The 22,741-nt window shown below is 38.5% G+C and overlaps 2 protein-coding genes across 12 annotated transcripts in view; one reads left to right on the top strand and one right to left on the bottom strand.

Moving 5' to 3' along the window:
* The window catches only part of ece2b (endothelin converting enzyme 2b), a 46,478-nt gene extending 43,351 nt beyond the window's left edge, over positions 1-3,127 (top strand). For 10 of the 11 annotated variants that reach the window (XM_083548375.1, XM_083548376.1, XM_083548378.1 and 7 more), the window contains one exon: positions 294-1,121. In XM_083548375.1, coding sequence (XP_083404501.1) covers positions 294-470 — 177 coding nt within the window. In that variant the 3' untranslated portion in view covers positions 471-1,121. Of the gene's footprint in view, positions 1-293 lie in introns of all 11 variants that reach the window. The other variant, XM_083548371.1, reaches the window with a different exon arrangement.
* A 1,032-nt stretch (positions 3,128-4,159) lies between these two features.
* LOC310729827 (complement factor B) lies at positions 4,160-22,697 on the bottom strand. Its single transcript, XM_083548370.1, has 19 exons — positions 22,564-22,697; positions 21,184-21,402; positions 20,832-21,068; positions 20,546-20,731; positions 16,139-16,312; positions 15,806-15,907; positions 15,415-15,548; positions 15,129-15,267; positions 14,911-15,042; positions 14,675-14,779; positions 14,231-14,368; positions 13,870-13,988; positions 13,633-13,759; positions 13,084-13,231; positions 12,547-12,623; positions 12,142-12,233; positions 11,894-12,026; positions 4,676-4,725; positions 4,160-4,546 (listed from the first exon to the last, which is right to left on the bottom strand). Exons 1-19 carry the CDS (start codon positions 22,634-22,636, stop codon positions 4,376-4,378), a joined length of 2,556 nt encoding a protein of 851 aa, XP_083404496.1. The 5' UTR covers positions 22,637-22,697; the 3' UTR covers positions 4,160-4,375.
* Between the last annotated feature and the right edge of the window lie 44 nt (positions 22,698-22,741).

Genomic DNA, 22,741 nt, shown 5'->3' with positions numbered 1-22,741 from the left:
TCCCAGAAGATCAGAAGTTCCAGTAAAACTTAATCTAACCCACCTGATACCATCACTGAGATCACATTTCTTTCCCACTTTCTGATGTTTAATCTAAAACATTTATCTGAAGCTCTAAACCTGTATCTGCATGGTTGTATGCATTGCTTTGGTGTCTCATAATCAAATGGGATTGGGGAATTGCATGAGCATGTAGAGTTACAGGTATTTTTAAAGCGATGCATGGAGAGTGCACACCTCTTGAACAAAATAAAAACAAATGCAAACATTTTTCGTTGTGTTTCTTTCTACAGGTTTGGTGTTCAGTACGGACACCAGAGAGTGCTCATGAAGGCTTAATGACAGACCCTCACAGTCCACCCAAATACCGTGTCATTGGCACACTGTCTAACTCTCCTGAATTTGCGCAGCATTTCCAGTGTCCACTGGGCTCACCCATGAACTCCGGTCACCGCTGTGTGGTTTGGTAAACTGGTATACTTTGCTTTGACCAGTCGGGCAGATAGACTTTACCCTTTCTCAAGCACTGGACTACTACTTCTTTACATTTTTCTTTGTAAAATCTGAAATGTTGCTGGATATAAATCAGATTTTTGATGAATAGTGCCAGAGCCAGGAGGATACAAAGAGCGTATATCAGCCATTGTATATTTGTCCAGCAACTGATGTCTCACTCCCCTTCTGCACGACCACAACAGCCCACATGGGGCTATACTATTTATTATTTGCTGCACTTGAACTTAAGTGGGTTATAATGACAAGGAGAATCTTTTCTATGTTGGTGTGGGTTTTCTGTGCTTCAGCTATACAAGGCTCATTCTTCTGTAAGTTTAAATGCCATGTGATGTCAGAGGGAGTGCCGTATCTCGCTTTGACCTCACAGGAAACATTGGATTCCGTCTGTGACCTCAAAGGAAGTGCCATTCTGTCTCAGTAACTCCACAGGAAGAATTAGGTAAGGGAACTGCTGAACTTCTTCTGGCTGAGAGCCCAAGGGAAGAAAGTGACATCATGCTTCTCTGTATTATGGTTTGCTAAGTGGCTTACAGCTGATAGTTACTTGGAGGACAGCCTTCATCCAACCTGTGTATTATTACCATTCGCTTATTTACATATTGACATATTTTTTTCCGTTCCATGTGTTCTGTAAGAATGTTTGGAAAAACCTTGCTTTTTTTTTCTCTACAGTAATTTTGAGGTGTGTGTGTGTGTGTGTGTGTGTGTGTGTGTGTGTGTGTGTGTGTGTGTGTGTGTGTGTGTGTGTGTGTGTGTGTGCTTGTTTATTTTAAAGTCTGTGAACATTTAATGTCTAGCCTGCTTAATCAATTTTTTAAAACATTCTAAACTTTTTGAGAACCACTAAAGGGAAAGTAATGCTTCTCTGCTTGATGCGTTTCCAGTCTTTCTTGACGATGTTTCAGGCTGCATGAGTGAAGAGTATAGTGCAGTTTAGATCAACTAATGGATTGCTGCTGAGTGCTATTCCGTTTACGATGTACAGTTTAAAAGTGCGAGCATCCTCAGTTTTATAGCAAAGTGCTCTTCTTTACTATAAAATGCCAACGAACGAGTAGAAATTCCCTTTAATTTGACTTACCGCTGATTTGTCATTCTAACTGGTCTCACTCTGTGAGATCGCTTATACTGTAAAACAGGATTTTGGCTGGAGCTTTGATTTAAAGCTGCAGTTAGTATTTTACCTGATGTTAACCTGAATGTTGGGTCATAAACTAAAGAGCAACACGCAAGGAAGAGACTATTTCTTATACTGATTTATTAGATGTTAGTGATCCACAACATTTTGGTTTTCCATTTATGGAATTGGAGCAGCCAGTGACGGGGGCAGATATAGGATTAATTACTCGATTGCCAAAAATCACAAACAATTGTTGTAACTTAACCACTGACTTTACTTCTAATTGTATTATGTTTAAGAAATGCATTGACTGACCAGCATCTGTCTCTAGTATGAATGAATGTCTCTAGTCACTCCTCCACCACCTCTTCAGTCCAAAGAAAACTGACCGTTTATGTGTTTGAAGCTGCTGACGAACGACTTACCACCCCTTTAAGTGAAACTTTCTAGCTTCTTCACTCTATGAAATCTCAACGCTATACCACTGAATTGTTTGACCGTGATCATATAATCCGCAAGTTGTGTTTGGTACAGTGTTAGCTGTCCGATTTCATCCGTTGCAGATTTTTTTCATTCTCTGTCCTTCGTTCAAACATAATGCTAGGATTGTAAAAAAAACAAAAAACTTCTGTCTAACTGGGAGAAGTTTGATTTCACTACAGCTGCCTTACAGTGCACTTTGGCTGCACTGTCTGTGTCTTAGTGTCAACAGTTCCTAAGTCTTGTCAGCCTCATAATGACCAGTCTGGAATCTCAGGCCTCTATTTTTACCATTGTTACGTGTTTAATGAAACGCATACAAAAGCAGGAAACAGGACTCTCTTTGAATGCGATATTTTTTTTTTTTAACACATGATGTCTAGGTGGGGTTTAAATTCTTACATTTCTAAAGAGTAAAATACAGAATTGCATACTTGGTATTGTCTAAATGAAAACTAAAATGGAACTTTGAAGTGCTTGAGAGTTTTCAAAATAGACAGAAGTGGTGGTGTTTTTTGTTGTTGTGTTTTTTTACCTTCATGTGTTTTACCAACTAGTTAGATGACAAACTATTTAAATATTAGTTCACTGTACTCACCAACTCGTAGTGAATAAAAGGCAGGTCCAGGCTGAGCTTTATGTAAAGTGTCATTGAGATGTCGTCTATTACCAAATGGATTTAAATTCTCATTGCTCTGATGTCATTATCTTCATACACGTTTCTTGTCCTGTAATTTTGTATGTTTTTCTTGGGTTTTTTTGTTGTTTGTTTATTGTTTTATATATTGTAATGTTCTAGCATTATTTAAGTCACAGAGTGTAAATTTTCTTAACTGATAGTCTATATTAAAACAACAATAAAATGTATGGGGTTACACTGATTGCTTTTTAGTTTATTTGACAAAAGGAGCTTTTTGTCTGAGGACACGTGGCCCAGCCTAAAGTACGACATTCTGCATTAAAAAAGTATCAAAGAAACTGAAATAAAGAATATATATTGTAAAAAACAAACATTGAAATCTCTTTGACTGGTCTTTTAGGTTGGATCATGTTATTCCATTGTATTCATTAAGATGCCCCCTCTCTTGAGGCTCATTTTTCAAGAGCACAGATTAAAATATCCCATTTGTGCTGGAGTCCCTTAAGTGAAATGGCATTTCTTTACAAACTGTTTTGTTCTTTTGTTGTTTTTCATTCATTTATTATTGCTAACAGCTACATTTCTGCTAGCAACTACTTCAGTAGAATTGTGGGAAAGCTGCATACTTTAGCAATAAACTGATTACAAGCATTGGTGTCCATATGACATTGAAGTGACCTTATGATTTAAAATCCAGGATTTTTTTAAATCAATCAGTTGACTGTTCAGCATTCCATAAAAGTGAGTCTATATACAGAGTGGTCCTATTTGCCCTGTGTTTCCTGTAGTACTGATTTATCCTAACAGCAACCATCTAATCCTTACACCAGGGAAAAGGTGACTGGGAAAGATCAGACCAGAAGGTTTATAAGTAGAGGTGTGATATGGTTAGTATTTGATTGGATTCAGGATACTGGCATCATGATTTTGGGGGAAAAAAAAAAAAAAGCTATATGCATTTTGTATTTTTAAAATGAATCAAAATTCATATATAATTTCTGCAAGCAAAAAAAAAAAAAAAGTTTAAAAACAAAATGCACAATATATGCTCACCATATCTAAAAACAATTAATTCTCTCTGAATTATGAATTTCTGAATTCAGAAATAGAGCTCCAATGTCTTGTTGGTAAAAAAAAAAAAAAAAAAAAACCCTGTGTTGCCAGTTTGCTAGTGAAGAGGTCATTTGAGCTGTTATAATATGGTTGTGTAAGCTTTTAACTTTTAAGCGTTGGTTGTTCAAATTCAGATTTTCTAATTCGGTCTACCAGACGTCACAAGTGCAGATCTCGAAGCTCTCCAGCTTTTATTTGAGTTCTATTGGATGTGCAGTTTGAGACCCCTGGTGTACAAACAGTGTCGGTGCATTAGACGCATAATGATTAAAAAGCTGATGTCCACAGTGTGTATCAAACATGATAATGATATAGTCACATTATGGATTTTGATGGGTCATTATACCCCTAGTTATTAGGGGTTCATAAAACCACAGATAAATACATAATTAACATTTTAGTATTTGATATATTTTAACTAGAGACTGTTTGAGTAGTTATTAAGGAAAGTAATTAGAAAACAAAACAGGTTATATTTAAACGTTTGGTCAACTTTATTGCTTAATTCAGTTCTCCAATGGCAGGAATTCAATTTCATTGCCCAGGTGTTCCATAAGCCAGGGCATAATGGAAAACACACTGATGTGGAAATCACGAGCATTCTCAGGAGGATCATGAAAGTCAGCTGGTGTAGTCGATTCACACACTAACTTATTGCCCCAGCTCACGACTCCCACCTAACAGATAAAGGAACAAATGATGAATGAATTAAAACTAAAGCTATTTATCACTGCAAGTCATGTCTTTTTGTGCATTTATTACTACCAAAATATAAAAACTGCAAAACTCAAAGTGAAATTATTAACCTGGAAGTAACGTAATCCCTTCCGAAGGAAGAGAGAACCTCCAGAGTCTCCTGCAGTTGAGATATTTATATAATTATTAGGGATATATATATATATATATATATATATATATATATATATATATATATATATATATATACACACACACACACACACACATACAGTGCATTTTGAAAGTATTCAGACCCCATTCTCTTTTTTCAATTTTGTTGCAACGTGATACTACAATAGTTCAGATTGATTTATTTCTCGTTATTCCAAACTCAGTGCCCCATAATGACAGACAGTAAAAAACATCTGGAAATATCTGTAAATGTTGTACAATTAAAAAACCTACAATGTAACTTGCATAAGAATTCCGACCCTTTAAAACACTTGAAAACTAGCTCAGGTGTCTCCCAATTCTCTTGATCGTTGCTGATATATGTTTCTACAACGTGACTGGATTCTACCTGTGGAAAAGTTTATTGATTTGTCATGACTGGAAAAGCACACACTTTTATAGAAGGTGTCACAACTGACAATGCATATCAGAGCAAAAGCCAAGCCATGAGGTCAAAGGAACTGCCTGCAGAGCTCAGAGACAGGATTGTTGCAAGGCATAGTTCTGAGAAAGGCTACAAAAAATTGCTGCTGCACTGAAGAGTCCCATGACACAAATATCTGTACTTACTACTTATTACATTTTCAAAACAGGCTTGTTTTAATCTATTTGGTGACATGATCAATATTTTCTCCTCTCACTGCACGCCGTTTTCCTGTCATTATGAGGCTTTTTCAATCTACCACTGGTGTATCATTTCCTGGCTCTCTCACACCACACACGTAGGCTAGTTTATGAAGCGAACAATGAGCAAGACAGAAGGCAACAGGAAGTGTGGGGTTAACGTGGATGAGGGAATCAGTGATGTAAACATGACTGAGAACAGAGACATTCCTGATCATCATTTTTTCTCCTGTGTTCTATATGGTGGATGTTCAGCCTGGATACAAAAACATTTTCAATTCGTTTTGTGTTAATATATTAATTAGAGCTGTCAAAATGCAGATAAATTTTAACGCCACAAATTTTATTAACGTGTGATTAATGCAGCGCGTATTTCTGTTTAACCATTTTATATAAAAAAAATTAACAAACAAAGGTGGCAAAAGTACACACATCCTTCACTTAAGTAGAAGCACAGAAACTCATGTTTCAAAATACTCTGGTAAAGGTTGCAGTACTGACTATCCTTTTTTTACTCAAGTTAAAGTAAAGAAGTTTGGGCTCTGACATGTACTTAAGTAAAAAAAAACTAGCCATTGCGACTACCTGTTTTAGTGTCACACTGGCAACTGGGCCTCACATCATATTAATATTTAAACAAGATATGCCTTAATTTCTCCCACAGTGGAGATATTTCTGATGGTTAGGGTTGACAGTCGATTTGAAATATTTAATTGCAAATTTATCACACAGTTCTTACAGTAACACACTGTTCTAAATGTACCTTAAATTAATACTTTTACATTTTTTAATACTCTAATCAGCATGGGCATGGACAAATATTGATGCTTTATGCAAATATATCTTTATTATTCGTAAAACTAAACTCAACATAAAGCATTAAGAGACAAAATATTCTTGTAAACGTTTTAAAGTAATTATGGTGTTTTAAATTAAGTAAATCATCAGAACACCAAATGAAAACTTTGCTATGTTTCCACACGATGGAGAAACTATACCTCATAACTTTCATACACAAACTTTCAATCACAAAAATTGTATTTATTATGTAAATGTGGCAAGTATTCACTGAGATTCAGGGTGTTTTATTTGTGTGTCTGTAAAGAGAGGAGACAGAGATGGTAGTGAGTGCCCCCTGTCTGTTTTCTTTATTTCACAAAAGCACAGTGTTTTGTTATGAGTGTATATAAATAAAACTATATCCTTTACAGATTCAAATGATGTATAAATGCCGGCACGTTTGTCGACCGGCGCGTTTTGTGGCATTGTTTTCCTCATAACGCCAAAACGACCTTAAAAAAAAAGTCTTTTTTGATCGTACAGATAAGAGCAATACATCATTCGAATCTGTCAAGGTTCTACTTTTATTTTCATACACTCATAATAACAACAAAATGCTGTGCTTTTGTAAAATAAAGAAAACAGACAGGAGGTGCTCGCTGCCATCTTTGTCATCTCTCTTCACAGACACATAAATAAAACAAACTGAATCTTAGTGAATACTTCCCTAACAGACATAAAAATATAAATAGGAAGCTTAAAATGCCTACATTTAAATAAACCAAAATAAACCAAAATAAACCAATCAGATACAAATATTCTCTGAATATGTAATCCAAATGAAAGAGGTACAGTTTCTTCAGTATCACCTCATTAACCGTCTGTGTGGAAACATAGCAAAGGTCCTGTTTGGTGTCTTGATTATTTTACGCAATTTAAAACACCATAATAACTTTAAAACATTTACAAGAATGTTTTGTCTTTATGCTCTATGTTGAGTTTGGTTTCACTAATAATAAACATAAATTTTCATAAAGCATCAATATTTGTCCATGTGCATAACCCAGCCATTAGGGTTGCACAAGCCAGTGCACTCTTAGTGCCGCTCCCAAGCCCCAGATAATTAGGGAGGGTTGCATTTGGGAGAGCATCCAGCATAAAACATGTGCCAAATCAAATATGCGGATCATGAATCAGGATTTTATTCCAGATCGGTCAAGGCCTGGGTTACCAACAACCGCCATGGGTGGTAGCCAACAGTGTACCAGTGGAAATTGGGCTACTGTTGGCCAAAGGAGGAGAAGGAGAGGAGGAAGATTTCTACAGAGACAGCAAGGAAAGGAGAAGTGGAGAAAAGTGGAGGTTAGGATGGGCACTCCAAACGTTGGTACTATGACTGGTAAAGGGAGAGAGTTAGCTGATATGATGGAGCAAAGAAAGGTTGAAATGTTGTGTGTAGGAGACCAAGTGGAAAGGAACAGGAACCTTGGAGGGGGGTTTAAACTGTTCAACCATGGTGTATATGGAAAGAGGACTGGCGTAAGGTGATCCTGAGGGAAAAGTTTGGTAAGAGTGTAGTGGAGGTAAAGAGAGATTCTGAAAGAGTGATGAACGTGACGTTGGAAGTTGAATGGGTGAAGATAAATGTCATCAGTGCTTATGCTCCACAAGTGGGTGGAGAGTGTACCTAGGAAAGAAAGATTAGTGATTGGGGCAGACTTCAATTGCCATGTAGGTGAAGGGAACAGAGGTGATGAGGAGGTGATGGTAGGTATGGCCTTAAGAAGAGGAATGTGGAAGGGCAGATGGTGGTAGATTTTGCTAAAAGGATGGAAATGGCAGTGGTGAACACTTATTTTAAAAAGAAGGAGGATCATACGGTGATGTATAAGAGTGGAGGAAGGTGCACACAGGTGGACTATGTTCTATGCAGGAGATGCAACCTGAAGGAGATTGGAGACTGTAAGGTGTTGGCAGGGGACAGTGTAGCTAGACAGCATCGGATGGTGGTCTGTAGGATGGTTTTGGAGGTGAAAAAGAAGAGGAGGAGAGTGAGGACTGAAAAAAGAATAAGATGGTGGAAACTTAAGGAGGAAGACTGTAGTGTGATATTCAGGGAAGAGGTCAGACAGGGGCTCAGTGGTGGTGAAGAGGTGCTGGATGATTTGGCAACTACTGCAGAAGTGATAAGGGAGGCAGCTAGAAAGGTACTTGGTGTGACATCTGGAAAGAGAAAGAAAGACAAAGAGATGTGGTGGTGGAATGAAGAATTGCAGGAAAGCATAAGAGGAAAGAGGTTGGCAAAACAGAATTGGGAACGACAGCGAGATTAGAAAAGTAGGCAGGAGTACAAGCAAATGAGGCAACAGGTGAAGAGGGATGTAGCAAAAGCTAAGGAAAGGCATATGAGGAGCTGTATGTGAAGTTGGACACTAAGGAAGGAGAATAGGATTTGTACCGATTGGCCAGACAGAGGGACTGAGCTGGGAAGGATGTGCTGCAAGTTAGAGCAATAAAACTTGCAGATAGAAGTGTGTTAACTAGTGAGGAGTGTGTGTTAAGAAGGTGCAGGGTGTATTATTAGCAACTGATGAATGAGGAAAATGAGAGAGAGAAGGTTGGATGATGTGATGATGTGTCTGCTTTGTCTGCCACCCACAAACAGGTGAAGTAGGCGATTCTTGGATCAGCGCAGACGCCTCTATCTAACCTGAAACCAGAAAACTGGGTGGTGGTAAAGGATTTCAGAAGGAAGAGCTGGAAGCCAAATGGTGGTTGGGACCTTTCCAAGTGCTCCTGTCGATACAAATCGCTGTGAAGGTCACTGTGAAGGTCGCTGAAAGAGCCACATTAATCCACGCGAGCCACTGCAAGTGAGTTCCAGAACCGGAACAAGTACCTATGTAAGACACTAGATAGCATCTAAGCATTGCATGGCAGCGAACAAGCAACTTCCTTCATGGGCAAAGCCATTTTGCACTATCATCCAGAACAAATTGCTGTTCTTGGACACAACAGTGTGATAGTAGCGTTTGAGACTCTCAAGTTTCCGGGACCAGTGATCGTCAAAGTCAGAAACGTGTTAATTGAAAGACTGAAAATACATGCTCTAGACTCCTGCATTCAGGACTATAATGTTCTATCTAAAGTTTCATTCAAACAGGAGAGCAGCCGCAGGTTAAAGGTGCTAGGAAGGCTGGTAAAGCAGAGTGTAACCATTGCTCATTAAGAGCATCTGCCAATAAATAACATTTATTTTGAAGAGTGGAAAACTGACAAGTTAAGTAAAGATTAGAGAATTGCATGGACACCAGTCATCTTCAGCACATCATTAGAAGTAAACCAACGAAGAAACTACCAACTAATGAGGGCCAACAGAGACTCCTGAGAAAAAAAAAGACCCATAAACACTGCCTTTGTGTGTTTTTTGGGCATAGCCCCAGTTGCACAAGGTGTGACACTAACGGCTAGACAAACCCCCTAGTGAAGTAAGCTTTCCCGTAACATTTAACTAAATACTGGTGTCACTGGACCTCGTTAGTTGGGAAAAGGGCACCATTTGGGTGCCTAGGCTGCACCTACCCTTCAAGCACCAAGAACGTCAAGAATAGGAAAGGTGTCACCGGACCAAACATAAGGATCAAAATGAAGTATCTACCCCTCGTCCTGACAGTGGTGAGCGCCCTAGGTATCACTCACAGACATCCACACAATGATGTCTTCTGGCAATATGCAAACTGGACAGCTTGACAGCACACCAACAAATCGTACTGTCTGCCATGCTTTCCCAGTAGCTATGGATGTCTACTCCCTTAAACCAGTAGCTGGTAATGACACTGTAACGCTAGATGAGACTGCCTACAGCCCACCTGAGGACACACAACCTAAGAAAGATACATTGATTTAAGTAGCTAGATGCTGAATTATTTTGTGACATTTGTTTCACCAAGAATATTCCTGACGATATAACTGAAAACCCTTTGTAGGAAAGATTGGATCTGATGTTCTTTTTCCCTGTTTCACCCTATATTGTTTAGCTATGTTTTATTTTTGCAATCGTATCCTATCGAATGATCCAATAGTGCAATGATTCAAACTTGATCCTGTAGTTTGTCCCTAAAGGAAAAAAACAGAGGGAAATGTACTGGAAAACGTTTAATTATATTCAATCATACTTTTTGAATGTCATGTTAATCTTTTTACACACTTTGAGCCTAACTGAAAATCACGTCTTTATTCCAGCTCTCTGTTTCTTAGCAACCAACACCTAATTAACTGTAGAGTGCATCAATAAAGACCATTCTGTTCCCCCAAGGTTGTTTTCACAGAGTTTTCATATGGCTACATGTTCTGAAACATTCTGTTCCAGTAAAAGGCAACTTGTATGAATATGCTTTATGAGCTGCACGAGGAAGGGAGGGATAGTAGTGAAGAGAAATAAAAGCAGAGTAAGGAAAGAGGAAGTATCTCTTTCCTCATTCACCATTTGTGTGTGTGTGTGTGACAGACATCCCTCTGCAGAGGATTTTCTTCATATATACAAATCTTTGTTCTGTTTGATTCTAATCAAACCTGAGACTATTATTTAGGATTTGGAGATTTCCGCCACAGACACAATGTTGTAATTGTTGCTATTAAAGGGTCTGAATACCTATGTACAATATGATGATATTTCTTTTTTTTTTATAATAAAAATTTTTTATACTCTTCTAAAATTCTGTTTTCACTTTGTTATTACGAAGTACTGAGTGCAAATTAATGATAATTTCTTTTCTAACAATTGTAGTATCAGGCTGCAACAATTTTTTAAAGGGAAGTTGATCTGAATACTTTCCGCATGCGATGTGTGCGTGTGTTCACACTATATAATATATTAAGTCTATATAGTCAATATATATTGACACTATATAAATATATTAGGGGTGTAACGGTTTTCGGTACAGGGCTTTCGTTTTCTGTTTACCAAAAGCAATCCTTTTCACGTGCGGAACATAGTTCAAATCTGAGTTCCCTCAGAAACGTATTCAGTGGTTCCGCAAATTTAGCCTCCGCCTCACACTTTAAGCGCATTTTTATTATTATTTTTTTAAAACATACACAACAATGCCAGGAATATTAAAAAAAAGAACCTATAGTTAGCGCAGTGTCACTGTGGCTACTCACTCCATACCAGAATGAGATTTGTTTTGCATTAAGCATTAAGAAATTTAGAAAATTAAATATTAAATGTAAAACACAGACAAACACTTACATACACATCTGTATTACCCAAATAGGGTCTAACAAGCATATACTATGTAATTACATTTTTTCATTTGTTAAATGTATTTACTTGATTCGTTTATTTAATTTATATAATAAAAGTGTATTGCATTAACTTGATTTATTCTATTCTATTCTATTTTATTTAAAATTGTATTAAAAATATAAACTGTTGATGTTCACAAATGGTAATAATAATAATAATAAAGAACAACAAGCAATCTGTCCCCTAACTGTACCGAAATTGAACCAAAGTACATACCGAACCGAAAATTTTGTGTCCCATTACACCCCTAATAAAGATAGATAGATAGATAGATAGATAGATAGATAGATAGATAGATAGATAGATAGATAGATAGATAGATAGATAGATAGATAGATAGATAGATAGATAGATAGATAGATAGATATGTTTGTGTAATTTTGTCTTTTATTAAAAAGAAAACCTTTGCAGGTAATATGATCCTTGTATTTCTGTGATCCTCCAGTACACAGGAACCTGTCTGTGACAACATCAGTCAAAGACACCTCGTTGTTTAAAGGCAATTCAGGCCTGAACTGCTCAATGCAGTCGACTCTCTGTGAACATACACAACTGTGCTATAATAGTAACAGAATCCTTCTGAATTTCACAACTAGTATTGTTAGTTATATTGATTTCTGCATAGCTGACAGTTTATTGCAAAAAATTCACCTTTTCTCCGCTCTGGATATGAGTCTGCATTCGGGTATTCCCCTGACGGATGAAGTAGGCTGTAGTCTGCTGTGAATCAAGCAGGGTGCTTTCTGTTCACACAAAAACAGCAGAAGCTCTTTTGGCATTATAGCTGCTTTAGGTCATGAATAAACCTTTCAGTAAAACTTGAAAACTTGTCGACACAAAAAATGGTTATTAAAAGACAAAACACTCTTAAAATGTATGGTCTGAACTGAAATGTCTATACACATGCGTAACTCTATATAAAATAAAATAAAATAAAATAAAATAAAATAAAATAAAATAAAATAAAATAAAATAAAATAAAATAAAATAAATATATTCTTCATTCTTCAAGGATTCTCAGCCAAGTGTTGACTTTATGCTGTTTTGCATGCTCACCATGCTCCTTGCAAGTAGTTTTGTTATGCATCTTCAGAGCGTGATTTGAAGGTTTTGTGCATGGCAAACAAATGGGCCTGTTAAAGACAACATGGAAAAACTGACTGAAAAAAGAACAAATAATTTTAACAGGCATGATTTTTTCATAATTGTCTTAAGCATGCTGAAAAGCATAAAGAATATACACAAGTAGAAAAAGAAACCTGTTATTTCGATTTGCTAATTATGTGAAAGGTTGCAGGTGTTTTTATTTAATATCTTAGAGGAGCAAAGTCACATTTAAACAGACTTCTTTCACGGATTAAATTACTGCAAGACAATTTCTGTGTATATTCTACACAAATAAAAGGCTCACTGTTATTATCATTGTTATATAGGATATGTTTAAGTGCTAATCATTGATTACAGAGGAGGTGTGAAAAGAATAGCAAGTGAAGTAAAATCTAGTTTCTGTCCTGAATCAGATGTTACATTTTTTCCCCCATCAATGTACAGTATTTATTGTATTTATTATTCTTTCTTTATTTTTTGTCTCACCTTGCTTTGTAGGTCAGCTTAATGCTACTGTTCAGTTTAATCAGTGCAACATCATAGTCATAAAACTCGTTGATTTTCTTCTCCTTGAGTTTTGTGACATTAAAATTTGGATGAGAAATTAGCAATGAGCCATATACCGTTCCCTCACCTACAAAAAAAAGAAGTTGCTCAATGCTTTTAAGGCCCTTGTAGTTTGATATCACTATGTACTGTAGATTTTTAAGCCAGCCCTAAAAACCATCACGTTTTCTGTGCTCCTAATACACCTGAACAATGTGGTCAATATCCTACAACCATTAAGGCTGGCTTACATATGTAAAAAACAAAAAACAAAACATGAACTGACAACTGGAGTGGATTATGACTAATATAAGAAAACCTGAAAGAGACAGAAATCTTTAAAAGGCTGGTAACAGCAATTAAGCCTGGCTCCCTCCCAAATATGAAGTGACCAACACAAAAGTCATTATTACAACTATAGCCTGATTACATTGTGTAATCTTACAGTACAAAGCAGCATTTAAAATAAAAATCTAAAATAATACAGACCATGTGTAATGCGCACGTCCGTGGCATTTGCCCATTTCATCAAACCATAGTTTAGTTTCATCAGACAATGTGCAGCTGTGATCACCCAATTTTCATTCAAAAGTGAGCCCTGGCATGGCATTCCTTGCTAGTTTAACAAACACAATATTAAGAGCAATGGTCTTTTCAGAACAATGCCAAAAATCACTGGTGTTATAAGATTTTTCTGGGTTAAACGGTCCAGGTACATTCACTTACCCAGCTAACAGAAACATGCCAAGGCCTGCTATAAGCCTCTTTTGGTGGCTCATCATCATCATCATCAGTTTTATAAACCACTTCTTGAGCCAGTCCACACTTGGTTACAGCAGAATCATCTAGGAAGGAGGTAAGAGGGAATATATATATATAAAATATATATATATATTTTTTTTTATTAATTGAAAAAATACTCATCCGGAATAACATATTTATAAAATATTAGTGGTTTAATAGACAGGGGGTTTGATAAATAATTGAGTTTATTAACATAACATGCATATGATTATTAGTATTTTTTCATTACAGTCATTACATTGGTACACAATTTAGTGTCAAAACATGCACAATGTTTTCTTACTAATCATTCTATTGAAGACATCGCCAAGATCCTTATAACTTTTTAGGATAAAAAGATGCCTCTCTCTGATTTTATTGGAAGCTAGACTTTTCAGCTCTTGTATCTTCACATTTGCACCAATGCCAAACACATAGACATCTAGAAAAAGACATACACACATTTGTATGCTGACACCAACCAGACAGAAATTTTGTATATAATACAAAATCATTAATGAATAAAATTAATTAAAAGAAAAAATAAATAAATAAATAAATATATATATATATATATATATATATATATATATATATATATATATATATATATATATATATATATATATATATATATATATATTATTTTTTTTTTTTCTTTTTTTTTTTTTTTTTTCTTTTAATTAATTTTATATATATAGCAGTGGTATTAGTATATTTTTTTTTATAAAGTATAAATAATATAAACCAAGAAGCTCCTCCTTTGAGTTATCTATAGATCTGCTTTGGTATTGCAAGAGTTCACGAATCAAACCCAGAACATATTGTGGGTTTCCTCCCATGTTGGAGTAACCTAGGAAGATAGTAATAATAATTTAACAATAAAATTATAATAATATACTATAAATATTAATTAAATATTTAATAATAATGACTTAACTAATTAACTTTTTTATTCAATAATAATATTTATTAAATATTTACCATCAGTCTCAATGAGAATGACATTTTGAGTCTTAAAGAACTCATCAATATTTGAAGCCTTGAGGTTGGCAAGTCGTTCCTCCACAGACTTGAGGGCTTTATAAAGATTGGTACCAGTCTTTTTCCCATGTTCTATCCAAAAAGATTAATGATGTTAAAATATTGTCCAACTGCTGCTTGAAAGAAAATTACATAGTGTAAATACCTCAGCGACATACTTGTTTGATTAAACTTGCTTAATTTCTCCAGGACTTTATCTGTGTTGCCACTAATAAAATCGGAAACCTTTACAATGTGTTGAGGCTCACTGGCATAGGAAATTATATCAAACTTCATTGTAACATCATAGCTACTTAACTGTAAAAAAAGAAAAAAAAAAAATTTGTTGGTGAATACTTTGAAGAACGGAATATGAATAACAAAGCAGGCTCAGACAAGCATCACGGAGCAAAATAACATGAGCTCATGATGGTGAGCAGTGAGTAAGACTTGTCATATACAAACCTTGCGTATAAGGTTAGCAGTGGCTGCCTTCGCATTTTCAAACTCAGACTGCTGAATGCTTCCTGATGTGTCTATGAGAATGAAAATGTTGAATTGACCGTTCTCAATTTTAATGCTTCTTCCAAATTCAGGGGCTAGAAGAAAGGTGGAAAGAAAGGTTCTGAGAAAACAGTATGCATTAATGAACACTGTTTTACTACTATTACTACAAATACAGTTACTTCTACATCTATAGTTGGATGGCTACTATTACATATAAATGTACTAATACTACTAAATCTGTAACTACTACGACTATATCTATAGCAATACTAATATTTTGTTGCTGTTATTACCTCATCTATGGGTGTTAGACTACTATTACTACTATAAATACGTCAGCTTTTCTTACTTTTCTTCTTTTTGAACTCAGGAGATGAAACATCCATTACACCAGATAGTGAACCAGCCATGGCTTGAGCCACACTTGCTGGTAAATCAAACATATAGGGGGCTGAAAATACATTGTTTATTAATTTTTTAATACTATAATCCTGCACAAAACCTTTTATTTATTAATAAATGTATTAAATTATTTATTAAGTGGCTGTTTGTGATTTATTTGTATTTCCTAAGAATGTTAAGGCTGTAGACAGTTTCAAATGAAGTTTTTACATACCAGTTTATACTTGATAAAAAAACTTTTATTTCTGAAATTAATTCAGCAAAAGTAAAGTTGATATACCATGGCAACGTGGCTCAGGTCCACTCCATTCTTTTGAATCTAGACATGCTCTCACTTCAGACCCCAGTAAATCCATGCCTGACAGGCAGCGATATTTTACTTTGTCACCAATCTGAAAGCGGTCTCCAGAGCGTATAGCTCCAGGTGGAGTCCCTGGATCGTTGCATCCATCATCTGGAGAATAAAAGATGCATTTGGTACATTCTGATACTATTTTAGGCATTAGAGCATATGTTCTTATCAAAACATAAAACAATTCATCATTTCACACCTATACTACATACTGTATGCTCTAGTTGAAAAAAAAACAACCTTTGTTGTTATGACATTCTCAGTTTTTCAGGGAAGACCTTTAACTGGATTTGTTTTATATAGTCTCAAGTTGTATACCTTTTGTCTGTGTGTTGTCAGACATATTACTGATGTCTGACAACACACTACAAAATGTAGATCAAATGTAGACCATTCCTTTTCAATACATATAAACAAATGTGTGTTTTGGTGCCATGTGTATGTTATAAGGTTATTAAGGACATTGTTGCATTTCTCTGCGTGGAATAGCATGACTCTATTTACTGCTGGTGAGCAGGGAAATGGAAAAGGTAAGGCGTATGAGGCCTCTGCTGTTCCCACACCAATCTATAATAACATTGGTACTGTACACTGGGAGTACTGGGAAAGTTGATAAATTAGTTATAAATAAATTTGATTTGTGGAGATCCTTTAGATAGTTCATGGCTGCATGTGTTTCACACAGTTTTTAGCAATGAATGGAGCTGACATAGCTGAACACTAATTATAACAGACCCCATATTTTTAATCTATTGTATAAATGCATGGCAAATCAAAGGATTGGTACGACCAAAGTCTTTATGTCTTTAAACTCACATATATTAAATTGTTTTCTTTAAACGTGTGATTCACTGTATAATCCATCCATCCATCCATCTTCTCCCGCTTATCCGATGCCGGGTCGCGGGGGCAGCAGTCTAAGCAAAGATGCCCAGACTTCCCTCTTCCTAGACACTTCTTCCAGCTCTTCCGGGGGGACACCAAGGCGTTCCCAGGCCAGCCGGGAGACATAGTCTCTCCAGCGTGTCCTAGGTCTTCCCCGGGGTCTCCTCCCAGTGGGACGCGCCCGGAACACCTTCCCAGGAAGGCGTCCAGGAGGCATCCAGAACAGATGCCCGAGCCACCTCAGCTGACCCCTCTCGATGTGGAGGAGCAGCGGATCTACTCTGAGCTCCTCCCAAGTGACTAAGCTTCTCACCCTATCTCTAAGGGATCGCCCAGCCACCCTGCGGAGGAAGCACATTTCGGCCGCCTGTATCCGGGATCTTGTCCTTTCGGTCATGACCCAGAGCTCATGACCATAGGTGAGAGTAGGAACGTAGATTGACCGGTAAATCGAAAGTTTCGTCTTGCGGCTCAGCTCCTTCTTCACCACGACAGACCGGTACATCGACCGCATTACTGCAGAAGCTGCACCGATCCGTCTGTCAATCTCCCGTTCCACCCTTCCCTCACTCGTGAACAAAACCCCAAGATACTTAAACTCCTCCACTTGCGGCAGGAACTCCCCACCAACCTGAAGTGGGCAAGCCACCCTTTTCCGACTGAGGACCATGGCCTCGGATTTGGAGGTGCTGATTCTCATCCCAGCCGCTTCACACTCGGCTGCAAACCGTCCCAGTGCATGCTGAAGGTCCTGGTCTGATGAAGCCAACACGACAACATCATCTGCAAAGAGCAAAGACGAAATCGTGTCGTCACCAAACCGGACACCCTCCGACCCCTGGCTGCGCCTAGAAATTCTGTCTATAAAAATTATGAACAGAACCGGTGACAAAGGGCAGCCCTGCCGGAGTCCAACATGCACCGGGAACAAGTCTGACTTACTGCCGGCAATGCGAACCAAGCTCCTGCTTCGGTCATACAGGGACCGGACAGCCCTTAGTAAAGGGCCCCCGACCCCATACTCCCGGAGCACCCTCCACAGGCCGCCGCGAGGGACACAGTCGAATGCCTTTTCCAAATCCACAAAGCACATGTGGACTGGTTGGGCAAACTCCCATGAACCCTCCAGCACCCTGTAGAGGGTATAGAGCTGGTCCAGTGTTCCACGGCCTGGACGAAAACCACATTGTTCCTCCTGAATCCGAGGTTCTACTATCGGCCGTATTCTCCTCTCCAGTACCCTGGCATAGACTTTCCCAGGTAGGCTGAGAAGTGTGATCCCCCTATAGTTGGAACACACCCTCCGGTCCCCCTTCTTAAAAAGAGGGACCACCACCCCGGTCTGCCATTCCAGAGGCACTGTCCCCGACCGCCACGCGATGCTGCAGAGGTGTGTCAGCCAAGACAGCCCCACAACATCCAGAGACTTGAGGTACTCAGGGCGGATCTCATCCATCCTCGGTGCCCTGCCACCGAGGAGTTTCTTTACTACCTCGGTGACTTCAGCTTGGGTGATGGACGAGTCCACCTCTGAGCCCTCAGCCTCTGCTTCCTCAATGGAAGACGTGACGGCGGGATTGAGGAGATCCTCGAAGTATTCCTTCCACCGTCCAACGACATCCCCAGTTGAGGTCAACAGCTCCCCACCTCTACTGTAAACAGCATTGGTGGGGCACTGCTTTCCCCTCCTGAGGCGCCGGACGGTTTGCCAGAATCTCTTCGAGGCCAGCCGATAGTCCTTCTCCATGGCCTCACCGAACTCCTCCCAGGCCCGAGTTTTTGCCTCGATAACCACCCGGGCTGCAGTTCGCTTGGCCTGCCGGTACCCGTCAGCTGCCTCAGGAGTCCCACATGCCAACCAGGCCAGGTAGGACTCCTTCTTCAGCTTGACGGCATCCCTTACTTCCGGTTTCCACCACCGGGTTCGGGGATTGCCGCCTCGACAGGCACCGGAGACCTTACTGCCACAGCTCCGAGCGGCCGCTTCGACAATGGAGGTGGAGAACATGGTCCACTCGGACTCAATATCTCCGGCCTCCCTCGGGATCTGGTCAAAGCTCCGCCGGAGGTGGGAGTTGAAGATCTCTCTGACAGGAGGCTCGGCCAAACGTTCCCAGCAGACCCTCACAGTACGCTTGGGTCTGCCGAGTCTGTCCAGCTTCCTCCCCCGCCATCGGATCCAACTCACCACCAGGTGGTGATCAGTTGACAGCTCCGCCCCTCTCTTTACCCGAGTGTCCAAGACATACGGCCGCAGGTCAGATGAAACGACCACAAAGTCGATCATCGACCTACGGCCTAGGGTGTCCTGGTGCCACGTGTACTGATGGACACCCTTATGCTTGAACATGGTGTTCGTTATGGACAAACTGTAACTAGCACAGAAGTCCAATAACTGAACACCGCTCGGGTTCAGATCAGGGGGGCCGTTCCTCCCAATCACGCCCCTCCAGGTGTCACTGTCGCTGCCCACGTGTGCATTGAAGTCTCCTAGTAGAACGACGGAGTCCCCAGTCGGAGCACTGTCCAGCACCCCTCCCAGAGACCCCAAGAAGGCCGGGTACTCTATACTGCCGTTTGGCCCGTAGGCACACACGACAGTGAGAGACCTATCCCCGACCCGTAGGAGCAGGGAAACGACCCTCTCGTTCACCGGGGTAAACTCCAACACATGGCGGCTGAGCTGGGGGGCTATAAGCAAACCCACACCAGCCCAACGCCTTTCACCATGGGCAGCTCCAGAGTTGTAAAGAGTCCATCCTCTCTCGAGGAGTGTGGTTCCAGAGCCCAGGCCATGCATAGAGGTGATCCTGACTATCTCTAGTCGGAACCTCTCAACCTCATGCACAATCTCAGGCTTCTTCCCCGCCAGCGAGGTGACATTCCACGTCCCTAGAGCTAGCTTCCGTGTCCAGGGATCGGGTTGTCGAGGCCTCCACCTTCGACTGCTGCCCGATCCTCTTAGCACCGGCCCCTTACGGTCCCTCCTGCAGGTGGTGAGCCCACTGGAAGGCGGCCCCACGTCGCTCCTTCGGGCTGAGCCCGGCCGGACCCTGTGGGGGAAGGCCTGGCCACCAGGCGCTCGCATACGAGCCCCAACCCCGGGCCTGGCTCCAGGGTGGGGCCCCGGCTGCGCCATACCGGGCGACGTCACGGTCCCTGATGTAGTATCTCTCATAAGGGGTTTTGAACCGCTCTTAGTCTGACCCGTCGCCCAGGACCTGTTTGCCTTGGGAGACCCTACCAGGGGCATATAGCCCCGGACAACATAGCTCCTAGGGTCATTCGAGTACTCAAACCCCTCCACCGCGTTTAGGTGGCAGTTCAAGGAGAGGTCAATTTCTCTTGAATTATATATTTCTACATAATGACACTTTCAAAAAGACTATTGATATGACTGAACTTTTTGTCCTGTATTTATTATAGATCAAAAGGCTTGTGGATGCTTACTTTGATCAATGCACACTGGAGGTGTACCCGTCCAGTGGCCCCATTTAGTGCAGTTCCGCTTGGCTGAACCAGACAAGGTCAAACCCTCCCTGCATGAGAATTCCTGCACTTCTCCAATTTTAAACCGTTGTTTCCTGGGCCAAAACTGGCCATTATACAGCTGAAGCTGTGCTGGGCAAAGAATCTCTGAAAAAAAAGAGAAAAATCAAAAACGGTTCAAGCATCAAATCCTTATTTGGAGTTTCAGAATCCATCATAAACTGTAAGGCACATTTTAATGGCTTACCTTTGCACGTGGCAGTAGACACTATCTTGCCAGAAGGCAATGTCATGATTGACCACTCCCCATCTGAGTTACAAACTCTTTTGCTGACTGGATGAGGGTAGTATCCTACTTTACAGTGGTATGTCAGCACACTGCCTTCTAAGCCTTCATTAGAGTAGGAAACGCTGCCTTCATTTATAACATTTGCCACAGAGCAGTTCTTTTGGGGTTCCACGCTTTCACCATAATCTGATTCCTCTAAAATAAGCCACCATTACATGTAAGATTTTTGATTCTTTTTAGGAAATTGTACAAAATATATAAATGTGAATGGTATTATAATAATTTTTTATATTATTTATAGCCATCTGACCATCACATATCACCCTGGATATTTCTGGCTCCCATTTTCCTTTAGAGCTGCAGGTTTTCTTGTAGATTGGGTAGGGTTTAAATCCATCTTTGCAGTAGTAGGTTACTTCACTTCCTCTTTTGCCCTCTTTAGAATATTCGACTGTACCTCCAATAATAGATTCTGTCATACTGCACTTTTGGTCATCATAGTCATAGTCATAGTCATCTTCTAAATGAACTGAAAGTAATCAGTAAAGGATGTTATTTACGATTACTGTAAGTATTAATATTAAATATTAATATTACAAATTCTTATTTTTATCTTATTTATTATTATATTTATATGTGCCAATTTATGTCTTAAGTGAGTTAATGGAGATTTTACATTATGCATTTTGTAAGAAAATATATTTTAAAGCTACATTGATTTTTAGCCCATAGATAACCTGTACTTAACATATCTTTACTTTGCTGTAAAAGACAAAAAAAATGTTTTTGTGTGAACTCTAGAGACTGTCTTTTTATTCCCAGTACATCAGCAGTTTATGAAATACTAAAGCCCATCTGGAACATTGCCATGGTTAAAGTCTTAGAGAAATGAAAACCGTCAATGCAAAACACATTTATTCATGACGACCTTTTTATATATATATATATATATATATATATATATATATATATATATATATATATATATATATAGGTGAAAAAAAAGGTCATCATGAATAAATGTGTTTTGCATTGTAGGTATATATATATATATATATATATATATATATATATATATATATATATATATATATATATATATATATATATATATATATAAAATATAAAACTCCACTGAAAAATTATTTTTAATCACTAAACATTTGTTTTACTGATGCACCAAGTCCCATGGTGTGCATTTAAAACATCATAATTACTTTAAAACAATACTTTATAACATTTACACGGATATTTTGTTTTCATGCTCTATGTTGAGTTTGGTTTCACTAATAATAAACATACATTTGCATAAAGTATCCATATTTGTCCATGTGCATGTTGATCACTGTATTAAAACATTTGAAAAGTATTTATTTAAGTTTTATTTAGAAAAGCTAAAAATGTGTGATTAAGTTGCGATTAACCACGCGTTAACTAATGACAATCATGCGATTAATCATGATTAAATAATAATAATAATAATAATAATAATAATAATAATAATAATAATAATAATAATAATAATAATAATTGTAATCATTTGACAGCCCAACTAAAAAGATATACTACTGGTCCCTGACCTTTTCAAATGCTACCTTAATTTTAGTGATCCATATTTACAATAAACAAAGCAAAAAGTTTCTCGCAAGTATTGTTAGTGACAATAGTATTGTATAATTACAGAACTTACCTTTACCAATAGAAATAAAAAAAGCTAAACTTAAAAGACAGGCAGTGGTGAAATGCATTATGAACTTGATCATTAAACTCTAATGTCGGCTGTTGAATGTATTAACAGGGATTTGTATAGAAGTGTGTTTGATGAGTGATTACACATTAACTTCTAAAAGAAAAAACCAACATTGAGC

Source organism: Silurus aristotelis (genome assembly GCF_946808225.1).
Source record: "Silurus aristotelis genome assembly, chromosome: 8".
Taxonomy (NCBI): Eukaryota; Metazoa; Chordata; class Actinopteri; order Siluriformes; family Siluridae; genus Silurus; species Silurus aristotelis.
Note: the sequence above shows the minus strand (reverse complement) of the source record. Positions and strands in the feature narration are given on the sequence as shown.

Excerpts from the sequence above, each read along its gene's own strand:
- LOC310729827 (XM_083548370.1), bottom strand. The coding sequence starts at position 22,636 with ATGATCAAGTTCATAATGCATTTCACCACTGCCTGTCTTTTAAGTTTA. Across the intron at positions 15,908-16,138 it reads ACCTGAGCCACGTTGCCATG|CCCCCTATATGTTTGATTTA; the intron begins GTATATCAACTT and ends ATGTATTTTCAG. Across the intron at positions 12,234-12,546 it reads AACTACTTGCAAGGAGCATG|AAAGCACCCTGCTTGATTCA; the intron begins GTGAGCATGCAA and ends TTGTGTGAACAG.